Source organism: Impatiens glandulifera, chromosome 2 (assembly GCF_907164915.1).
Source record: "Impatiens glandulifera chromosome 2, dImpGla2.1, whole genome shotgun sequence".
In the NCBI taxonomy this organism is placed as follows: domain Eukaryota; kingdom Viridiplantae; phylum Streptophyta; class Magnoliopsida; order Ericales; family Balsaminaceae; genus Impatiens; species Impatiens glandulifera.
In genome coordinates this window covers 12,432,908-12,455,430 of record NC_061863.1, presented here as the reverse complement: position 1 = coordinate 12,455,430, position 22,523 = coordinate 12,432,908, and the positions used below count along the sequence as shown (strand labels likewise).

Genomic DNA, 22,523 nt, shown 5'->3' with positions numbered 1-22,523 from the left:
ATTGAGAAGCCCATTTACATAAATGAGCCTAGATTGTAAATGGTTTATCAAATTTTACTTGATTAGATTGGTTGATTTAAATGGAAATCACATACCTGAGAAGGAAAAAAAAGTACGAAAATCTATAATATATTTCGAGTACAAATCAGATTAATTGTTTATTTGAATAAAACATATATCTTATATCTTATTTTAATATATCGATTTCTATTATATTAAAATATCACATATCAAGCTAATTGAATATTTATCGGTTCAAAATTATGTAGGTACAACCGTGGCTAGATTCACATCAATTTAATGCTCTTCCCATAATATAAAAAAAAATATATATGAAAACTCCATCTTAAGCTTTATTCATTGTAAATGGGTTTTAAATTCCTCCAAACTTATTACATCTATCATAAGAGATTGAAATATATGCAGAATTCATCTATCATAAGAGATTGAAATATATGCAGAATTCATCTATCATAAGAGATTGAAATATATGCAAAATTCATAACTATTCTAATGTGTTATATTGATATATTAATAAATTAAATAATAGTTATTATATTTTCTTTAAACATTGGTTGGAGTGTTATTCACGGCGGAATTCTCACTGACGATAGATGTATGAAAAAAAACATGATTATTGTGAGTCGTTGTCGTATGAGCTATAAAGAGGTTGAGACAACTTCTCATCTACTTTTCATTGTCACGTTATTGCAAGTATATGCAGTCTTTTGTGAAATTTGACTGGAATACAATGGGTTATGCCGGAAACTGTTAATGACTATTGGGAGGCATGGATTGGGCGACTAAAAATGTGAGACTTAGAAGATGAGTCTCTATTCCTATAATTTTCTGGTGGATTATCTGGTTGGAAAGAAATTAGAGAACTTTTAACAACAAAAGTAGGCCGTTAAGGATTATTTACAATGCCATTATCATGACGATGTCGGAAATTAGATATGGAAAACCAGTGAATTCGTGTGTAGATCTTATTGCCCTTCTTGAAGATCTTCGAGTCAATTAATTATTATAATGTAATCAATTTGTATATAACTTTTTTTCATGTCGTGCTTTTATCGTTGTGTTTAAACGATTTTTTATTAAATGTAATATTTAAAAAAAATATATTTTCTTTAAACATGAAAAATTATAATTTATTCAAGTATAATAATTAAATTATAATTTAATGTCAATTTCAAATTCAATTTCGTGGTTAAGAAAACTTATTAAATTTTAACTTCTATCCCTTTGTATATAACATTCTTACATTTTTAAAGGAAAAAAAAATAATAATTAAATTCTAACTTCATTCATGAATGATTATAGACACTTTCAAAAATAGAGTTTTTCATATTTTTTCATGGGTTATTAAATTTTGTATCTAAGTGTGTTTCAAAAAATTTAATTTAGAAGGGGATAGACTTGAAGAAATCTTCAGTTTTATTTTCCAGGAACACTCACCCCTCTCTATAAAACCGATACAATTAAATACATGTAACTATATCAACATTTTTAGAATGAGATTATAATTTTGAATTAATTTGGGGGAACATTTATAACTCAAAAAAATTATCATCTTTATTTTTATCTCATAAATAGAAGTCATCGCGGAATGAGTTCAGTTTTTTCAATAAATATACCTTTTATCATTGTTATATTTTACCACGATCTTACATCTTTCCCTACAACCGGTGAATTTAATATATTAGGGTTATTTGACATTTTTTAAATATCCGACTATATTATTCACAAATTCAGGTTCAATTCATTTATAAAATAATTTAATAATAATTAATTAAACAAAATCAAATACAAACTTATTAATAAAATAAATTTTAAATATATTATCTAATTAAATAAAATAACAATAAAGTTCGATTTTAATTAAATGTATTAACAATACAAACAAAATTAAAGCCTTCCAATATCTACTACTATTTATATATATAATATACTAACTTTTTTTTTTAACGAGTCTTATAAGTGAGCTACTATTTCTTTAGTTTATTCTATATTAATATTGTTTTTACTTTGATGTTTCATAAATAAAAATATAAAAAAGAATTTGAAATTTCTAACATAGAATTAAGATGTGATAACAATAATAGAAAAGTAATAATCACCGAAGAATATGACCGAGAGCTTTCAGTTGTTTTCGAAAATAAATATTTCACCGAGAGCATTGATTCGCTCTCGCTAACATTTATATAAATCACCGAGGGCAGTGTATAGTTCTCATCGATAAGCATTATTTCCGAGAACCTTTGTTTTCTGCTCTCGGTGAGAATCTAATTAAAATATTTTTCGAGGGAACCCGAACCACCCTCGTAGATATGTTTAATTTAACATAATCCTTCTTTCCATTCTTTCTTTCTTTCTTTCTTTCTGCTCTCTCACTTCCGGTGCCGATCCGAATCCGAACTTCAACCTCGAACTGTCCGAAGCGGAATTCGTCGCCGTCCATTATGTCTTCTTCTCGATTCCGAACTGATTCCTCTCCGATTTCAAGAAATTCCAGAATCATGAATCGAATCGAATCGAATCTGTAGGGTCGCCTTCTATTGACGCATGGTAAGACTCTGATTCTGTCGCCTTCCTCTCCGATTACGTCGCCTTCTATTTGAAATCCTTATTGTGAAATCCCTATTGCAGAGGATTCTACGTGGTACAGTTCGGAAAAAACAGAATGGAAAACACATTCCAGCTAAGGATCTACGTTATTTTCCATTGACACAAAGGCTGTAAAGGTTATACATGTCCTAAAAAACGACTCCACTAATGAGATGGCACAAAGATAGTCGAGTAGACGACGAATTCTTGAGGCATCTCGCAGATTCTATGACCTATAAGTCGTTTGATGAACACTACACCAATTTCTCTTCAGAGCCCCGAAACGTAAGACTTTGTTTGGCTAGTGATGGGTTTCAACCATTTATTAATGAAAACAATCGTACAATATTTGATCGGTTATTCTAATACTTTACAATGTACCACCGACGATATGCATGGACTCAAGTAATTTCATGTTATCCATGTTAATTCCCGGTCCTAAGAGTCCTGGTGATGCGATTGATATTTTTCTACAACCGTTAATTGATGAATTGTAGGCCTTATGGCATACAAGTTCTCGAATTTTTGACGCATCCACTTCAGAGTATTTAAAATGCATGCTGCATTGTTATGGATTATTAACGACTTCCCTACATATGCAAATATATCTGGTTGGAGTACTAAGGGAAAATTTGCGTGTCCGTGTTATAATATTGGTACCGCTTCAATGAGATTAACCAATTATCAGAAAGAGTGTTATATGTGTCATATGTGTTTCCTCCCCCTAACCACAGATTCTGGAAAGAACGTGAAGTCTTTGAAGGTAATACATAATATCAAATGGCCCCATCTTTATTATCAGGTACTGAAGCCTATATGCAAGCTTAGAGTTTAAAAGACATTGTTTTAAGTTAAAAAAAAATTGAAAATCCTTCATGATGTGCGGGGAGATAATTGGAACAAATTATCTACATTTTTTACTATATCATATTGGAAAAGTCTTTTGTTGAGACATAATCTAGATGCCATGCATATTGAGAAATATATTTGCGATAGCATTGTCGGAACAATGATGGATGTGAAAGAGAAGACGAAAGATGGACTGAAGGCTCGAAAAGATTTATAATTGATGGACATAAAACACTTGTTACATCTTGTTGAGGTCGATGGAGTTCTCCAATGTCCCGCTGCCCCATATGCGCTTTCTCTTAGTCAAAAGAAAAAATTCTGTGAATTTTTGAAAAAATTAATGATGCCTGAAAGATTCTGTTCTAACCTTGGGGGGTGTGTTGACTTGGATGAAAAAAATATTCGGGGTTTAAAGAGTCACAATTGTCATATCATTTTTGAATATGTTCTTCCTCTAGCAACACATGGCTTACTTCCGGAAGATGTCTACGATACAGTTTTGAATCTATCAAAGTTTTTCCGGTTATTATGTTGTAAGTCGTTGATAAACATGACTTGGACCAACTTCAACTTGATATTGTTATAACGTTATGCAAGCTTGACAAAATATTTCCGCCATTTTTTTTCGATATTTATGGTTTATTTGCCCGTACATCTGGCGTTCGAGGCTTTTCTTGGAGGACTCGTACACTATCGATGGATGTATCCTATTGAGAAGTATATGGGTACATTGAAGAATTATCTTAGAAATAAAAATTTCCCCGAGGGTTCGATTAGTGAGAGTTATCTGGTGAATGAAAGTATTAGCTTATGTGCGAGATATTCGGAAAATCAAGATCATATGCGTACTTTAGTGCGAGATTCAACTCTATCTGTATTTATATGTTTGGAAGAGTTATCAAAGGGAATTAGTTACACGTACGGACCAGGTGATCGAGAGAGAGCTCATTCATACATATTAAAGAACTATTCGGAGGCAGAATCTATTTACAAGTAAATTCTCAAATATTACTTGTATATTTATCTTCCAATTCATGCATGGACTCAAACTTTTCATACAAATTGATATGCAGTGAGTTCAACCGAGAATATGATAATCATTTCATACCAATTGATGAACGTGATAAACATTACGCAGTCTATTTCAAGATAAAAGTGAGTTACAATAATGTTATATATATAATTTTATTGTATTACATTATAATTAGACTAATCTCATTATCTCTCTTATTAGGTTTCTCAACTTGGGGAAAATATTTCTGAGGATTTAGGAATATTAGGAAGTGGTCCTACTTTTTATGCGAAGAGATTCGTATCGTGTCAAATTAATGGATACAAATTCAACATTTGGAGACACGATGAAGGTTTAACAACTCAAAACAGTGGTGTTGCTGTATTGGGTAACAATGATACCAAAACATTGTCCTACTACGGAGTGTTGATGGATATTATAGAAGTCAAATGTTTTAGTGGAAGACGAATGATTCTTTTTAAATGCAAATGGTTTGATGTCCATTCGGGAGATCAGGGAATAAAAATAAAAAAACATGGTTTTATAAGTGTTAATGTGAACCGCAATTTAAAAAATTAGAATCATGAACCGATTATCTTAACATGTCAAGCGAAACAAGTGTTCTACGTTCTAGATATGGCATCAAGGTCTGGTTGGAAAATTTTGACGACAATAAACCCACATTATTCGAACATCTAATTAAGGTTTTATTGTATTTTATTTGAATTTAATTAGTTAAAATTATGTAACATTTTTTTAACAGAGATGGCACCAAAGCAGAAACATAAAGGGGGCATGTCTAGGCAGCTCGACGATCTACAGAGGAGAACCGATCTCCTCGAGGCGGGTGGTTCTAATGAGCCAGATGACACACCCGACCATGTAGAATTGACGTTACCGGAGGTTGAGATGATGATGACATCATCCTCCCAGCCTGAAGGTATAAGTTATAATATTCGAATACATAAAAATTCATTTACTAAAGTTGTATAATACTTTTGTAGGATCTACATCAAAGAGAAAAGAGTCGGGACAAAATAAGAACACGGCCCTCTCGAAGTTGACCCCAAGTGAGAAAATAACAATAAAATTCTCGCAAAATAGGAGAGTGTGTTGCGACAATGGCACGACATGGTCCAGCCATATTGGGATGGTGGTTCGGGACTCGACTGTGATATCACATCGTCTGCTGCATTGGTCAGACTTGAGCTCCACCGACATAGAGCATCTTTGGAAGTCAGTAACGGTAAGTGTTAATATTTTATTGTAATAACTTTTATTCTCTAATACATAATAATAATTAATCTCGTGTCTTTGCAGAATCGTTTTGAGGTAGTGCCGGAACATATTGATTATTAGAAACATATAATGGAACATGTTAAGGTGGTTTGGGATAGGTATTGATGTGATATCAACCGGAATAATGTTAAAGCTCATAATGGGGATATAGCAGCTATCAAAGCACACAAACTAAATGAATATACGGAAGATGATTGAAATTATATTTTGGATCGTCACTTTCTCCGAGACGATTTTCGTGTGAATCTTTAAATTCTAAACTTTATACATCATTGTTTATAATGTAATTAAGTATTAATTGATGTCTTCAAAACTAGGTAAGAAGTGAGAAAAAATTCACAAAATAGGAAGAATCTTCGAATGACACATCATGCGGGGAAAATGTCATTCTCTCACGTGGCAACAAAAATGGTAAGTATATGTATTCAAGAGTCATTATAATATATTAACTATAATTTGATAATTAACAATACTAACATTTAATCTTAATAGGAGAGGATTACATGTATAGAGTCATCACACATTGAACTTTTCTACGAGACACACAGTAAAAAAAGAACAGGTGACGACTCTACTCGTGTGGTGGATCCCCATATATAAGAGAAAATTGTAAGTGTATACTTCATATTTCACTTATTTATTAATTTATAATTAATTAATCAACTATTGTTTCTTTTTGTAGGATGCGATGCGTCAGACGCTCGAAAGAAATCCTGATATGTCCAATTATGAGCTGACCGAGAACGTTTTTGGACGACAAGGGCACAAGAGGGTCATTGGAATGGGATCCGGCGTGAGGCCCACCCAGTTTAGAGGAAATTTGCATGGTGGAAGCCAATCTCAATAGATGGAGCAAGAGGTTTAGAAGTTGCGTACTGAATTACAAGAGGAGGCTTTAAAAAGAGAACAACTAGAGGCTGTAGTTCTTGAGTCACAAAGAGAAACACTTGAGGCTAAAAGAGAAGCACAAGAGACAAAAAGACAAAATCTTGAGGCACAAAGACAAATGCAAATTTAAATTGAAAGACAAGCTCTTGAGTCACAAAGACAAATGGAAGAATTTCAAAACCAGTTGGCGACGTTTATGGCGAGATATCCTCCACTTCCACCTCCGGATCAATCTGGTATATGATGTTTTTTTATATCTCTAAAAACTTTGACTATGGGTTAATTGGGATTTTGGTTTATTAGATATTGTAATGTTGAATGAATTGAGATTTAAGTTTTTGGATAATTGTATTTTTGGATTATTGGGATTTTGGTATGAAATTTGGTATTTATAATTTGTGTATGTAGGTCTGAAATTTTTTGTTTAAAATAGGTAATATTAGGTTTATAAACGTTTTATTTCAAAAAAATAAATATTATAGCCGTGAGCATTTCAAATGATTTCGTTAATAAATGAAAAGTATTCTCTGAAAGAAAAGCTTCGTTAATAAATTTAAAGAATGCTCCGAGAGCGTTTGCGCTTCTCTCGGAATTAAAAGAATAGTCATTTTTGAGGGCTTTAACTGTTCTCGGTTTTATTTTATCTCTGAGGACTTCGTACGCCCTCGCAAAAGCCTTTTTCTTTTCACCGAGAGATTTATAACCGAGATGCTCCGAGGGCGTTTATCACCCTTGGTGAGTTGCTTCACCGAAGGCATATAGTCTTTCTTCGAGAGTTCATGCCCTCCTTAATAACCACTTTTCTACTAGTGTAAAGGAAAAATTACAATAATTTTTTATTGGATACCTCTTATTGAATTTCACCTATTGCGATTGAAATAAAAGATCTAGGCCTAAATAACCTAAACTTTCTTAATTTACCTTGTTTATTCTCATTTTGTTACTACTAATAGTTAACTATGAGATAAATAAAATGGATCGAAACTTATAAATCGGTTTAGTCTAACAAAAAATCAATCGAATTGATCAAATTGAATGACTAGTAATTTATAAAACTACTTAATCGAATTAATAATTTGATTGACCAAATTAGTAGTGGTCGAACCGCACCCCACCAAGGTAACCCAGTGGTAAGAATCGACTTAAGAGACCAAAATGTCACGAGTTTGATTTCATCTAGATGTAATGCTAGCTCTCTTTATTTTTTTTAAAAAGTAGTGGTCAAATCGTCAAACTGATCCATCATGGTTAAAATTTTACAAATATACATAATTTGTTTAGAAATTATAGTTAATACATAAATATTTTTCTTAATAACCATTTCATATAATATATATAATTGTATTTTTGTTTAATGATTTTTGCGAACGAACAAACCAATCGATCGAGCATCTAACCGGCTAAATCGAAACCAACCGTAAGCGTTTCTTAAATAAAATTAAAAAATGATGATGTAAAAAACGATAGCTTAACAAATATCATTAAAAACTAAGAAATGACACCTGACCTACCACACACTTGTGCATTTTGCAATTTGCAAGGTGCATTAATGCAACCAAGGAAAGAATAACCTCAAAATATGATGGTTTCCTTAAATTCTATCAAACACTCATTTCCAAAACCAGGTCTTTCTTGTGAAAATGGTTGTCCCTATACTATGTTTTCCAAGACTTGTCATCGAATCATCAATATGTAACACACATTCTCCTATTTTAGTCCCACTCAAAATCAGTGGTCACCATTTTATATTCCTTTGTTCCACTTTGCTCAGTATGGATATACCTACCATTCATAATCCATAAGATTTAAAGATTGTAACATAACTATTTTTGGCAATTCTTAACAAACAAATATCTTTTAAAGATTCACTTCCACTTGACCATATATTGTGCAATAAAGCAATATTAACAACCATGCATGTATGAGAGTTAATTACTTCAAAAGGTATCTTAAGGGCTATTTGAGGTTTGGGGTTAGGCTTGAGTCAAGGTTTCAAACATAACCCTAAAATTCAACATTCTTCTTTTATTTTCTTATGTGTATAAAAAAATCACTTTTATTACTAAAAATGATTAATAACCCTTAACATTTTTTTTGAAAAAGAACAATTTTTTTATAAGCTTATACATGGTCCATTCAATTCATCTAGATGATGAGCAATGTAATTTTTTTTTTTTGAAAATCAATTCTGAAATAGCTAGGGTTGAGTGACCCGGGGAAGGAGTAACCCTAAGTGGTCGCCTAGTTCGGCGTCACCCTTGGACATGCCATAATACCAAGAATGCAACTTTAATACAAACTTTGCAACAGCTAGAATGCGATAATTGTTAGATAATTGTTAAAGATAGAAGGAAGAGGCAAGTATAAACGAGAGGCCAATAGGATTCCCTTGTAAAAAATGTGGCTGTTTTTTGTAAAATGGTTGAAATTATAAATCTGTGGGCAGCAATAAAGAATGTTATGGAGTGTGATTGACTGAGAAGAAATTAAGGCAACTATATATTCCACATGATGTTGGGACTGTTTAATATTAAAAATAAAAATAAAAATAAAAAAAATAAATGCAAAATTTAAGGAATCTCCAATTCTCCATCAACAACATTACCCACATGTATATGCTAGCCATTATCCATAATTTATGACCACTAGTGTTATTTTATATTTAATAGGGAATCAAAAATTTTAAAATGGTGATCAATAAGCTAATGTGTTTGTATAAAATTGGAATAATATTATTTAGTTTGATTTTATTTTTTAAAATATAACTAATTATAATAATTCAGTTATATGATTTTATAATATTTGTTTAAAACATTATATGATTATTTCAAAAGAAGTGAAACTAGACTTTTTCTTCGTTTTAATATTTTAATTGATGATAGATTTTAAGAAATGATATTTTTTTTTTATTTTAAGAATTGAAGATAGATTTTAAGAAATTACATATTTTTCATTATTTTCTTTGATTAATAAAAAATTGTTATTTTCTTCCAAAATAAGTTTATAACATTATAGCAAAAAGAAGTTTAAAAAAGGAAAAACTTTATTCCTAAACAATTTCATGATATACAAGTTATCATGCATTAATGGTAAAGATGAAATTTAAATAGCATTGAAATTTTCTAAATTTGTTAGGAATTCTAAGAAGTTCATGTATATATATATTATATCTTAGTAATATTATAAAAATATATTATGTAATATTAATTAACATATTTTAAATTTTAGAATTTATACATATTAGTTTTTATAAAAGGGGGTTTGGTAGATCATGGACATCATATTATAAATTAGGCGGCTGCCAAGAAAATGTAGTTTTTTTTTTTTGATTAATGACTAATTTCTAAAAGCCTTATTTTGCCTTATTCTTCATTTACAAAAAAAAAAAAATTATTCAAAATACACATGTAAACATATTTATTTTTACCCTATTCAAACATGATTACATTAGTATACAAAAACAATGCCATATTACTAAAATAAATTACAAATCCCTTTAAAATCTTAATATGTACACAAAAGATAAGATTATAGGTTGTGTTATTATTTATTTATTTTAAAATTACATTTTCTTAATGATTATCAAAATATCTCAAAAACTTTATATGCCATGAAAAGATTATTCAGTATTACAAGTTATATAACTTTCAGATATAACCAATCAATAAAATGTAATATCGAAACTTTGAGATTAAAAAAAAATAATGTCAATATTTTGAAAGTGCATTTCAATAAAATATCGATTGAACCAAACCTATTATTTAAACAAAATGAATAAAATATATATACTTTGGAATAGGTTTTCAATTGGTACTAGTGTTTTTATTTATTTTTTTTATAGTTATTTATATTTTAAAATGTTCATCAGTCATTACAATCATATATTATACAAGTAATTAACAGGATATTTTAAAACTTTAATTAATTATTAACGGATTTTCCCACAATATCTTTACTAACGTGATTTGCAACACATGCTTATGGATTGGATTGAGTTCTAATTTGTTAAACATAAATAAATATATAAACAATTTATGCATTTTATAGTGTATATACAAAGAGACAAATGATCGTTTTTAAGGATATGTGAAGGTTTTTAAGGTTTGTGACAGTTTTCTAAGTTAAAGAAAAATGAATTGATCATTTTTAATATTCTTAAATTATTACTATATATCATGGAGACGATAAAATTCCAATCGAATTAACTTGTAAATCGTTTAAATATAAATCAAGTTTAACTAGACAAAATACTTATTCAATGTAATTGAACCCGGCCAAGACAATTTAATTTTAAGACAGAGCCATTTTTCCTATAATAAAACCAATAAAATTTTGATTGAATCAACTTTTAAACCGTTTAAATATAAATAATCTTTATAGACAAAACAGTTATTCGATGTAATTGAATAAAATTGACAAAATCTCACCTCAACAAACTCTTAAATTGTTTAAACAAGTCTTTATAATCTAATTATTTAACTAAATGCTTATAAATAATAAAATCAGTAGAATAATTATGTTTTCTTTATCAAGAAAATAATTCTGATTTCATTATCCATTTTGATAAACCATTAAGTTTTATGTACCCATAAAAGTTGTCAATACAATTAGAATAATTTTTTTCTTAATTTTCTTTTATTTTATAAAAATAACAACATAAAGGAATGAACCAATGATTTTTTCTTATTATTTTTTTCTTTTTTTGTGTGCAATATTATATAAATAAGAGATGTTTATGTCTAATGATCATAATACAAAAACACAAACACAAACAAAGTAACCAAATTATCACAATCACATTCAAAATTAACACAACCAAATTAACCATTTAAAATATAAACAAAAAATGTTAATAAAAAACAAACATTAAAAAAATAATGTTAATAAACTCGAAAATCCTAAAAAAATATCATTAGTTCGGTAATCATCCTGAATAAACTTATATTAAAATAGATGTAATTTTATAGACATTTAGTGAAAAATTAAACTTAACCAAACCATGTAGTATTACCTTATATATTTTCACATCTTTATTATTTTTAAAAATTATAAAAATAAAATGATTTTCTTTAAATTTGATATAAAAAATTTAATTGAATTACATAAAGTTAATTTAGGTAAAATTAATTATTTTTCAAATTATACTATAAAAGAACTAAACCCATTTTTCTTACAAATGACTTTGATTTATTTATTTTTACAAAGTAAATAAGAAATGACCAATAAAAAAAGAACTAATTAATGAACGTAGTTAATGATAATTCGGATCCGTAAAATAATTATATCCATACACGTCTCCCCCATTCATCTCCTTCTTCCTCACTTGACCTGTATAAATATTCCTCCTCTCTCCTCTCCCGCCTTTGCTTCTCTCTCCTTCTCTCTTTCCCCCTCTTCATTTCTTCAACAACCCATCATTCCATTTTCCTTATATATTCTTTCAATTCCATTTCCATTTCTGGGTTGTTGATCTTCATCATCATCATAGCTTCTACATACATGACCTAAACACAAAACCCAAAAAAAAAAAAAAAATTTATACACAGTCTGCCATCGAAACCCCATCAATGGCGGCGAATCATTCCGGTTCCGACAGCATGACCGAAGAAGACTACCATCTAAGAAACAGTAGTTTCTCTACCTTCGATCCAAGCAGGATGAGTGGTGAAGGTTCTCCGATGATGATGTCACCATGGAACCAACCATCTCCATTTGCTAAACCTAATTGGTCTAGCGCCGGTGGTTCAGACGGCGGCGATAGTTCTGGTTCTAATTCGTACAGTCTGATTGGATCTATTGTTAGAGAAGAAGGACATATTTATTCTTTAGCAGCAATTAAGGATCTTCTTTACACTGGATCTGACAGTAAGAATATTAGGGTTTGGAAGAATTTGAAGGAATTTGCTGCGTTTAAATCTAACAGTGGTCTTGTTAAGGCGATTATAATCTCTGGTGATAAGATCTTTACTGGACATCAAGATGGGAAGATTCGTGTTTGGAAAATTCATCCTAAGAATGAGAAGGTTCATAAGAGATCTGGTACAAATTCTTATTTAATTTCATGCTTAATCATTTTATTAATAATACATCATTATACATAAAATAAGTCAATTCTCTTATGTCACATAAAATGTGACAATGAGACATGACTTTGATTTTGGGTTATTTGAAAATTTTATGTTTTTAATAAAGAAATTTCTTAGATAAAAACAAAATAGGTTGAATAGGATGTTGTATTTTTTCATTTAGATTTTTTTTTTTAATATTTTAATTATAAATTGAATAATTGAAAAAAATATATGTAATGATGTGTTTTGATTAAAAAGTTATCCTAAAACTCAATATCAAACAAGCTATTAAACTTATTATAGAGAGAAAAAAAAGTTTATTTAGCACAAAAATGATATCCTTTTTTTTTATAATTTAAAAAGACTTATTTTTCATCTAATTTAATTATATTTTTCATATTAAATATATTTTTTTCTTGATATTTTCATTTTTTTAAATAGTTTTCATAAAATAATACTTTTAAAAAATATATATTATTAGACTACCTAATACATAAGAGTTTGTTTGATTTAAAGTATTAATTAATACTTTAATAATTTTATTTAAATTATTAAAGTATTTTTCTTTTAATTTTTATTTATTTTTAAATACAATAAAATTAATTAAAATTTTATAAATAATTTAATCAAATCATAACTCAATAATTCAAATTGCAAGAGTCATCAAATAATATGATAAATAAGTTATTTTCAAATATGTTACATCAAACATCCTCTAAGCTCTAAATTAAAGTATTAATAATAGATCTAATCTAATGTATCATCATTTATCCATTTAAAAATTAAATTATTTATTATTATTATTATGAATGTTATTGACATTTAATCTTTTTTTAAAAAAAATTCTTATTTTAGTGGGTTCATTATCAAATTATTAATACTTTATTTTTAAGAGTTTTTTTTTAATAATTTAACTAAAATAATTAACTTACTTATTAAAAAATATTTTAAATTCATAATATTATATTTTCACTTAATGATTGTGGGTATCATTATAATTTTTTATTAATTTTTCTTTTAATTTTTTTTCAAATAACTCAAAATCAAACCAACTCTATAATTAAGAAATTCTCTAAATTTATAATATTTTGAAACTTATACACATTACCATTACAAAACCAGGTACAATGCCAACTTTCATGGACATATTCAAATGTTCATTCCGACCAAGTAACTACATAGAAGTAAAGAAAAACAAAACCGCTCCATGGATCAAACATTGCGACGCAATTTCCTGCCTAAGTCTAAACCTAGAACATGGATTATTATACTCAGCTTCCTGGGATCGCAGTTTCAAAGTATGGCGATTAGAAAATTCAAAATGTCTCGAATCAGTCAAAGCCCACGACGACGCCGTAAACGCCGTCGTCGCCAGCGTCGGCGGTCTAGTCTTCACTGGTTCCGCCGACGGAACAGTTAAAGCTTGGCGTAGAGAAATTCAAGGAAAAGTAACCAAACACACCTTAGTAGACACATTACTAAAACAAGAAACCGCTGTTACATCATTGGTCGTTAGTGAATCGGGTTCGGATCTTTATTGCGGGTCATCAGACGGAATTGTTAATTTCTGGGAATGTGAAAAACAACTCTCTCATGGAGGTGTTCTTAGAGGACATAAACTAGCTGTTCTTTGTCTTGAAGCAGCGGGTTGTCTTTTATTTAGCGGGTCGGCTGATAAAACCATATATGTTTGGAAAAAAGAGGCAGCGGGTCATACTTGTATTTCGGTTATAAACGGGCATACGGGTCCGGTTAAATGTTTGGCAGTTGAAGAACATAAGGAATCTACGGCTGATGATAAGAAATGGGTTGTTTATAGTGGCAGTTTGGATAAGTCGGTGAAAGTTTGGTGTGTGTCGGAGAAAGGTGCAATGAATTTTCCTCCGGACATGGATGCTTCGTTTAGCTCGATACCATCTGCGTCCGGAAAATTTTGATCTTCCGATACGACTTAGTTGGTGTCATAAGGAATTAATTCTCGTTAAATTCAAAAATGGACTTCCATGGCCACGGTGTGTTGGAATTTTTTTAATTATATAATTTATTTATATGTATGTAGAGGCAACATATATGTGTGTGAGATGGGCACAGCTTTATTTATTTTTTTATGTAATGTCCGATTTATTATAAATATTAAGAAGATCGGTCTATGTTTCAGTTTTTAATTTAACCCATTTATAAATTATATATATTTTTTCAAGTTGATTAGAGTTGTGTAGAAAATTGTCAAACTTGTAATAGTATTTATTTTTCTTTGTTTCTATTTATGGATAATTAAGAGATGTACTATTATGAGTTTTTTTTATTGGATTTCCATCTTTATTATTATGCCATAAAATTCTACTTTTATAAGGTCTTGTTTAATATACTTAAATATGATTATGTTTTGTTTTGGTATTTATTGTTTGGTAATCAAATGAAACTTGAATTGAACTTAAAGATTCTAATTTTGTAATGAATATTTATATTGGTTGGATAAAAAATATAAATTTATTGGTTTGATAAAATAATAATAATAAAACATGTTGATGTGCAATAAATAATGTGAGTAGTGGCCGGTCACTATCCTTCCAAATTTAAATAAGAAAAAGAAAGTTGTAAAAACAAGTAAGAAGAATTATTTATTTAATGATATGAATTGAATTAAATTAAATTAAATTTAACTAATTTAGTGAAAGGAAAATTAGTGAATATTTAAGTATTTTTTATTTTATTATTATCTCTATTTAATATTAATATCTACCTACCCATCTGTTTCTTATTAATTTTAAGAAAAAGGAGGAATAGAAAATTAGTTTTTCTTTGATATTGTTTATTTTATAAAATAACGTTGAACGGGACACAAAATTATGATGTAATAAAAAGTGGAACGAGACTTCTTAGTTACCTTATAATTTTATTTAAGAAATAAAAATAAATGTGGTAATAAATAAAAATTAATTAAAAAAATATTTGCAAATCAAATAAAGGTGAAATCTCTATATATATCTATATCTATATATATATATATATATCTATATATATAGAGATATCTATATCTATATATATAATGATACTTAATTTTTAAAGTGTTCGGATTGCCGGGTCAAAAGATGTGGTTAATTTGGATATATGTGAGAGTAAATGGATATTTGGGTCGGATTGTGGGTTGACCCGCCCATAAACTTAAAACGGTTAAAAATAAAATTAAAAATGTTATATACATGGTTCGAACTTGCAACCTAACAAAACAAGTACAACTTTTTAACAAACTAGGCTAATAACACTTTATATTTTAAATTTAATCAAAAATTTGATAAACGCGTGACATTTTAACAATATAAGTTCAACTTTTTAACTAACTAATATATATATATATATATATATATATATATATATAATGCTGCTTAATTTTTAAAGTGTCCGGATTGTCGAGTCGAGAGGTATGGTTAATTTGGATATATGTGAGAGTAAATGGATACTTGGGTCGGATTGTGGGTTGACCCGCGCCATAAACTTAAAACAGTTAAAAATAAAGTTAAAAATGTTATTAATATGGTTCGAACTTGCAACATAACAAAAACAAGTACAACATTTTAACCAATTAGGCTAATAACACTTTATATTTTAAATTCAATCCAAAGTTTGATAAACGCATGACATTTTAACAATATAAGTTCAATTTTTTAACTAACTAATCTATATATATATATATAATGATGCTTAATTTTTAAAGTTTTCGGATGCCGGGTTAAGAGCTGTGGTTAATTTGAATATATGTGAGAGTAAATGGATACTTGGATCGGATATTGGGTTAACCCGCCCATAAAAATTTTACCGTAATATTTTTTTCACGGTTTTTTATATTATTACTCGTGCAAATGCACGGGATACATGCTAGTTGTTATAAAAACTTTGAGAAATAAAATAAAGTAATATTAATCAAGCACTCTTACTTTTAATTAAGAAATATATTTGGGTCAAGTTTCATTATAATTTTATCAAGTATAGGATTATACTAGTATTTAATGTATGTAAAGACATTGTTTGTTTATCATAATTATTGTTTTTAATTTTAAAAATTGCGATTACTTCATTTGAGAATATTCTTGACATATAATTGAATTTGTATTTTTCGTTCGAGTTTGGTGGTTGCAATCTCAATTTTTGAAATGAGAATTGAACTTGTTTAGACACCGACTTTGATCACTTAATTAGCTACCTTAATTAGTTTATTTTACAATTTTGGGATGACAATTGAAAATCATTACTTGAATCAACTTACTATGGAATTAATATCATATAGTTTGTTTATTTTAAGATTTTAAGTATGCTATGAATGATTAGAAGAGATAAATTTAACTTCTAAATTTACGAATTAGTAAGAAATTTAGATGATCAATATGTTAAGTGGTAAATATTAGTGTGGTACTCACAAATGTTCTAAGACACTTATTTATATTTTGACTAACTTTTTTTTTTTTTAGAAACTAATAGTCAAAGAATAGATTAGGAGATGTAAATTCGTTGAGAATGAATCATGTTCAATATGATGGATGAAAAAAATTGCAAAATTTCAATATTATAACGTGATTATTTGGCTCAAACTATCAAATATGATGAATCTAAATTATTAGAATCGTGTTAAAGAATTGATTATTATAAGTACAATGAAAAACAAACTTTTGTAACTATACATATATATTTTTTTTTGCATATGTGATAAAATTTGAAAAAGAAATGTGAGTTTTTATTTCCAAACCTCCATATCTCATTTAATGTTTCAAAATAAAAAGGCAAAATTATAAACTTCACGCAAAACTTGTTACATTCAATTAAATTAAATGAGATATGGACATTTAAAATGTTGCTTGTATTAATCTATGACAAGCTAGAGTTATTATAGATGTATTTAACAACTAATCACATCATATTAAATTGTACCATTTCAATTAAGGAAAATAATAACTACCCCATCCTTATTGAGTTATTGACAAATTACAAGTTATTCTTTTAAAATAATAATTAGTTACTCAAATGTTAAATATACATCAATACAATTAGAAAACAAATGTCCTAAATTTTCTGCCTTATGACCCTTATAACAGAAATCTAGGGAAGAAAACAATCACAAACACACTAAAAGTAGTCATCCAATCAATTTATTAAAAACCAAATCTTACCAAGTTTAGCCGCAGCCTATTTCAAGAAGCCCTCAAATTTCTCTCCTTATGTTTTCATCAATATCTCATCCCCTCCTCTTCCTATAACTCTATTTGATTTCGCGCATATCCTTCGTCATTTTTTTGCACAATCTTACGAAACGAAGATCGATGAGTAGTCGTCATGGGGCCTCTCGAGGTAACGCCGCCTCAAGCGGCCTCGTTCTCATCCCCTTCGTCGTGCTTCTATTTTTATCTTTCTCTTCGGTTTTGTCTAAGGCACAAGCCAATTTAATCACGCGTCGCGAACTCCATAAAAGTGGAGAGTTACCCGACGACTATGAATGTAAGGTCAACCTAACATTTTCTTTCCCAAATCCGAGATTGAGACGAGCCTACATTGCCCTCGACGCGTGGAAGCATGCCATATATTCAGACCCGACGAAATTCACAAGCAATTGGAAAGGGCCCAATGTGTGTGAATACAACGGTGTCTATTGTGCACCGGCACTAGACGATCCCAATCTCGACGTGGTTGCGGGTGTGGATCTAAACGGTGCCGATATTGCGGGGTACTTACCTATTGAGTTGGGACTCTTAACCGACATTGCCCTTTTTCATATAAACTCGAACCGATTTTGTGGGATTATCCCTAAAAGCTTCTCGAAGCTCGCGATTTTGCACGAGTTTGATGTAAGCAATAATCGTTTCGTTGGTCCTTTCCCAATGGTTGTACTCTCCATGCCAAGCCTTAAGTTTTTGGATCTTAGATACAATAACTTCGAAGGAAAGTTGCCAAATGAGTTGTTTAACAAAGATCTTGATGGCTTGTTCTTGAATGACAATAGATTCAGCTCATACATCCCCGAAAATATGGGTAATTCTCCCGCCTCGGTGGTGGTCTTATCCAATAATAATTTTAAGGGTTGCATACCGAATAGCATTGGGAAAATGGGAAATACACTTAATGAGATATTGTTTACAAACAACAAGCTCGGCGGTTGTGTACCCTCCGAGATTGGTTTGCTAGGAAATACGACTATTTTGGACATTTCATCGAATGGGTTTGAGGGGATCTTACCCGAGACATTTAGCAATTTGAAATCGATTGAACAATTGGACTTGTCTGAAAATAAGTTGACAGGTTCACTTGGGGATAATATTTGTAAAATTTCGAGTTTGATTAGTCTCACGTTTTCGAAAAATTACTTCAATAGTGCAGCGGGGTCGTGTGATCCTGGGTTAAGGAATGATTTGGAGATTGATGATGAGATTAATTGTATAGTTGGTCGTTCCAAGCAAAGGTCTAATGAGACTTGCAATATGGTTGTGGGAAAAAATGTTGATTGTAGTAAGGCTAAATGTGGTGGCGGCGGCGGTTCTCATTCAAATGACACACCATCACCGGTTCAGTCCCCGCCACCACCGGTCAATTCTCCTCCACCACCGGTTCAGTCCCCGCCACCACCGGTCAATTCTCCTCCACCACCGGTTCAGTCCCCTCCACCACCGGTTCAATCTCCTCCACCACCGGTCTATTCTCCTCCACCACCGGTCAATTCCCCTCCACCACCGGTTCAGTCCCCACCACCGCCAGTTCCGGCCACACCCACTCAATCTCCACCTCCTAACACACCACCTGTTGCCGGACCAAAACCTCATCATAGGTCTCCTCCTCCACATGTCCAATCACCACCACCAATGCAGTCTCCTCCACCACCGGTTCATTCCCCGCCACCACCGGTCAATTCTCCACCACCACCGGTTCAGTCCCCACCCACTCAATCTCCATCTCCTAAGACACCACCTGTTGCCGGACCAAAACCTCATCATAGGTCCCCTACTCCACATGCCCAATCACCACCACCAATTCAGTCGCCACCACCACCGGTCAATTCTCCTCCTCCACCAGTTCAGTCCCCACCACCACCGGTCCATTCCCCACCTCCGCCGGTCTATTCTCCTCCACCACCGGTTCATTCCCCACCACCACCAGTTCATTCCCCACCACCGCCGGTTCAGTCTCCTCCACCGCCATCTCCCGCAACACCCCAATCTCCTCCTCAATTTCAATCCCCACCTCCGCCAGTTGCCAGGCCAAAACCCCCACCTCCACCAGTCCAATCTCCTCCTCCATCACCGGCAAAGCCTTCTCATGACTCATCAACACCTACCCACTCCCCACCACCGCCAAAACAATCTTCACCTCCCCCTTCTCCGACAGTTTCTCCACCACCAACATCCGATGATGATGTCTATATTCCACCAATCCTAGGATACCGATATGCCTCGCCGCCTCCACCACAATTCCCAGGTTACTAAACCACACATTCAAGTAAACTCTACTAATCATTATATTTTATGTGCACAACATCCTACAAATTCTCATTCTAAGAAGATGGTTTTTCTTTTGATAACTATTTGTATCTCTTTTGGCTTCTAATGTGTAATCTTTTCTTTGGAGATCGAGAGACAGATTTCACATGTAAAATGCTGTGGTTTCATCGTGGTCATGAAATGAAATTGTTAGTATTGTATGCAATACAAATCCATAAATACTCTAAATTTGATATTTCTTTTCAATATATATTTTATCTACATATTAAAATGATAATAGGGTAATGTTCTTATTTATTATTTTTAAATACTACAACATTATAATAATATAATTTTTATCAAGATTATAGTAAAAATGGTGAAAAACCTCTTAAAAATAATATTTAACATAAAAATAAAAAATGGAGTATCATATTTAATCATGATTATTAGAAACTTAAATTTATATATATACCGAATCTTGAAAACGTTATTTTAATTGTGCTTATATTCAACCTTATCATTAGATCAAGTTCAATTGATAATAATAATAATAATGATGGTTTACATTGTATTTGTTATGAAAAAAGGTTAGTCATCTAATTTTGATAAATATTTTAAATACATTGGTTTCTTATAATCTATTTTTTTACATTAACACATTTTCGGTTAATTAATTTGTTTATACTTCATTCACATCATATAAGTTATGTTTCAACCAAAAAAAATTGCATTAATATATATAACAAATTCTTTTGCTTTTCTTTAATTAATAGTGGTTTCATCTTTAAAGATGCATTTATTATTTTGGTTGACCGGGAGTGCTCAAATAAATATGAAATTTAGATGAAGTTTGATCAATGCGCGAAGTTATTTAAAATTGTTGCACATTTTATAAATTCACAAAATCAAGTTTGTCCATAAAATTTTATTATTATTATTATTATTATTATTATTATTATATATATATATATATATATATGCATATAATTAAATACAAAATTAATTAAAAAAATAAAAATTATAATTACAAATTAATTATATAAATTTATTTGCATTTCATAATATAATTGCATAGACCATTTATAAAAGAAAATTATATAAGTTCAGTTACTTTAATAAATTATAATTTTTTCAATGGGTAAATATAAATTTAATTTATTTCTATAAAATTATAAAATAAAAATAATTTATAAAATTTTAAAATTGTAAAATTTAAAAACTAAAAATTTGAAATCATAGAAGTTTTACTAATTTAATAGATACTTAAACTTGTAATCGTTAAGCTCTTTTAGAATTATAAAATCTTATGTTTTTAAGAGATAAATTGATATATTAAGCAATTTACTTTGTGTTGGTTAAATTGATATTAAACAATATACTTTTTGTGTTGCTCTCTAATAACGAAACATTTATTTTCTAACCAGTCAATTTTGATTTAGGAAGATCCAACTAAAATTAAATTCAATTAATTTAGGATAAATAATTTAGGTGACCTTCAAATTATTTTGATTACTTACTCTTATTCTTTAAATAACTTTTTAACAATTTGTCCTTAAACATTCGGAAAATGTCACAATGATCATTCTGTTAAACATAACGCTCTAACCAAATATTTTTTACCTCTAACTATTCTGATAGAGACATTTCATATTTAATAAAATAATTATATATTTCTTACTATAATTAAAAAAATATTCACTCACAATTTATTTTTCAATATATTATACAATTTATATATATATATATATATATATATATATATATATATATATATATATTATATATATATATAATATATATATATATATATATATATTATATATATATATATAATATACATGTACTTTATTATATATATATATATATATATATTATTTAATATAAAAATAAATTTAAAAATAAAATAAATAATTCTCTATTTTCATTAATTTATATATATATATATATATATATATATATATATATATATATATATATATATATATATATATATATATATTATCTCTCATACTATATTTTTATATTTATCTACCTTACCTATATTATATTTTCTTTTGTCATAATAAGGTTTTTATATGACAAATTATCTAGGTAACACTCCAATTACTTTAACATTTATCAATATATATTTATCTGTATTACAAATAGGGTTGCAAGTAAATGAGTCAAGTCAGTTTAAACTCGAGCTCAACTCGATTAAATATTTATTAGATCGACTCAAACTCGAGCTCGAACAAGTTTATAAATTTGAGCTCGAGCTCGACTCGACTATTTACCTAAATACTTGACTCGACTTGAAAAACTTGAACAAAATTATTTTTAAATATTTGTGTAAAAAGA

The 22,523-nt window shown here is 29.6% G+C and overlaps 2 protein-coding genes across 2 annotated transcripts; both read left to right on the top strand.

The window, feature by feature from the left end:
* The first annotated feature begins 12,042 nt into the window (after positions 1 to 12,042).
* Positions 12,043 to 14,893, top strand: LOC124927442 (protein JINGUBANG-like). The gene is made up of 2 exons (XM_047467846.1): positions 12,043 to 12,694; positions 13,846 to 14,893. The coding sequence occupies exons 1-2, from the start codon at positions 12,223 to 12,225 to the stop codon at positions 14,658 to 14,660; spliced, it is 1,287 nt and encodes a 428-aa protein (XP_047323802.1). The 5' UTR covers positions 12,043 to 12,222; the 3' UTR covers positions 14,661 to 14,893.
* A 3,112-nt stretch (positions 14,894 to 18,005) lies between these two features.
* LOC124927621 (pollen-specific leucine-rich repeat extensin-like protein 3) lies at positions 18,006 to 20,196 on the top strand. Its single transcript, XM_047468074.1, has one exon. It carries the CDS (start codon positions 18,036 to 18,038, stop codon positions 20,184 to 20,186), a length of 2,151 nt encoding a protein of 716 aa, XP_047324030.1. The 5' UTR covers positions 18,006 to 18,035; the 3' UTR covers positions 20,187 to 20,196.
* The last annotated feature ends 2,327 nt before the right edge of the window (positions 20,197 to 22,523 follow it).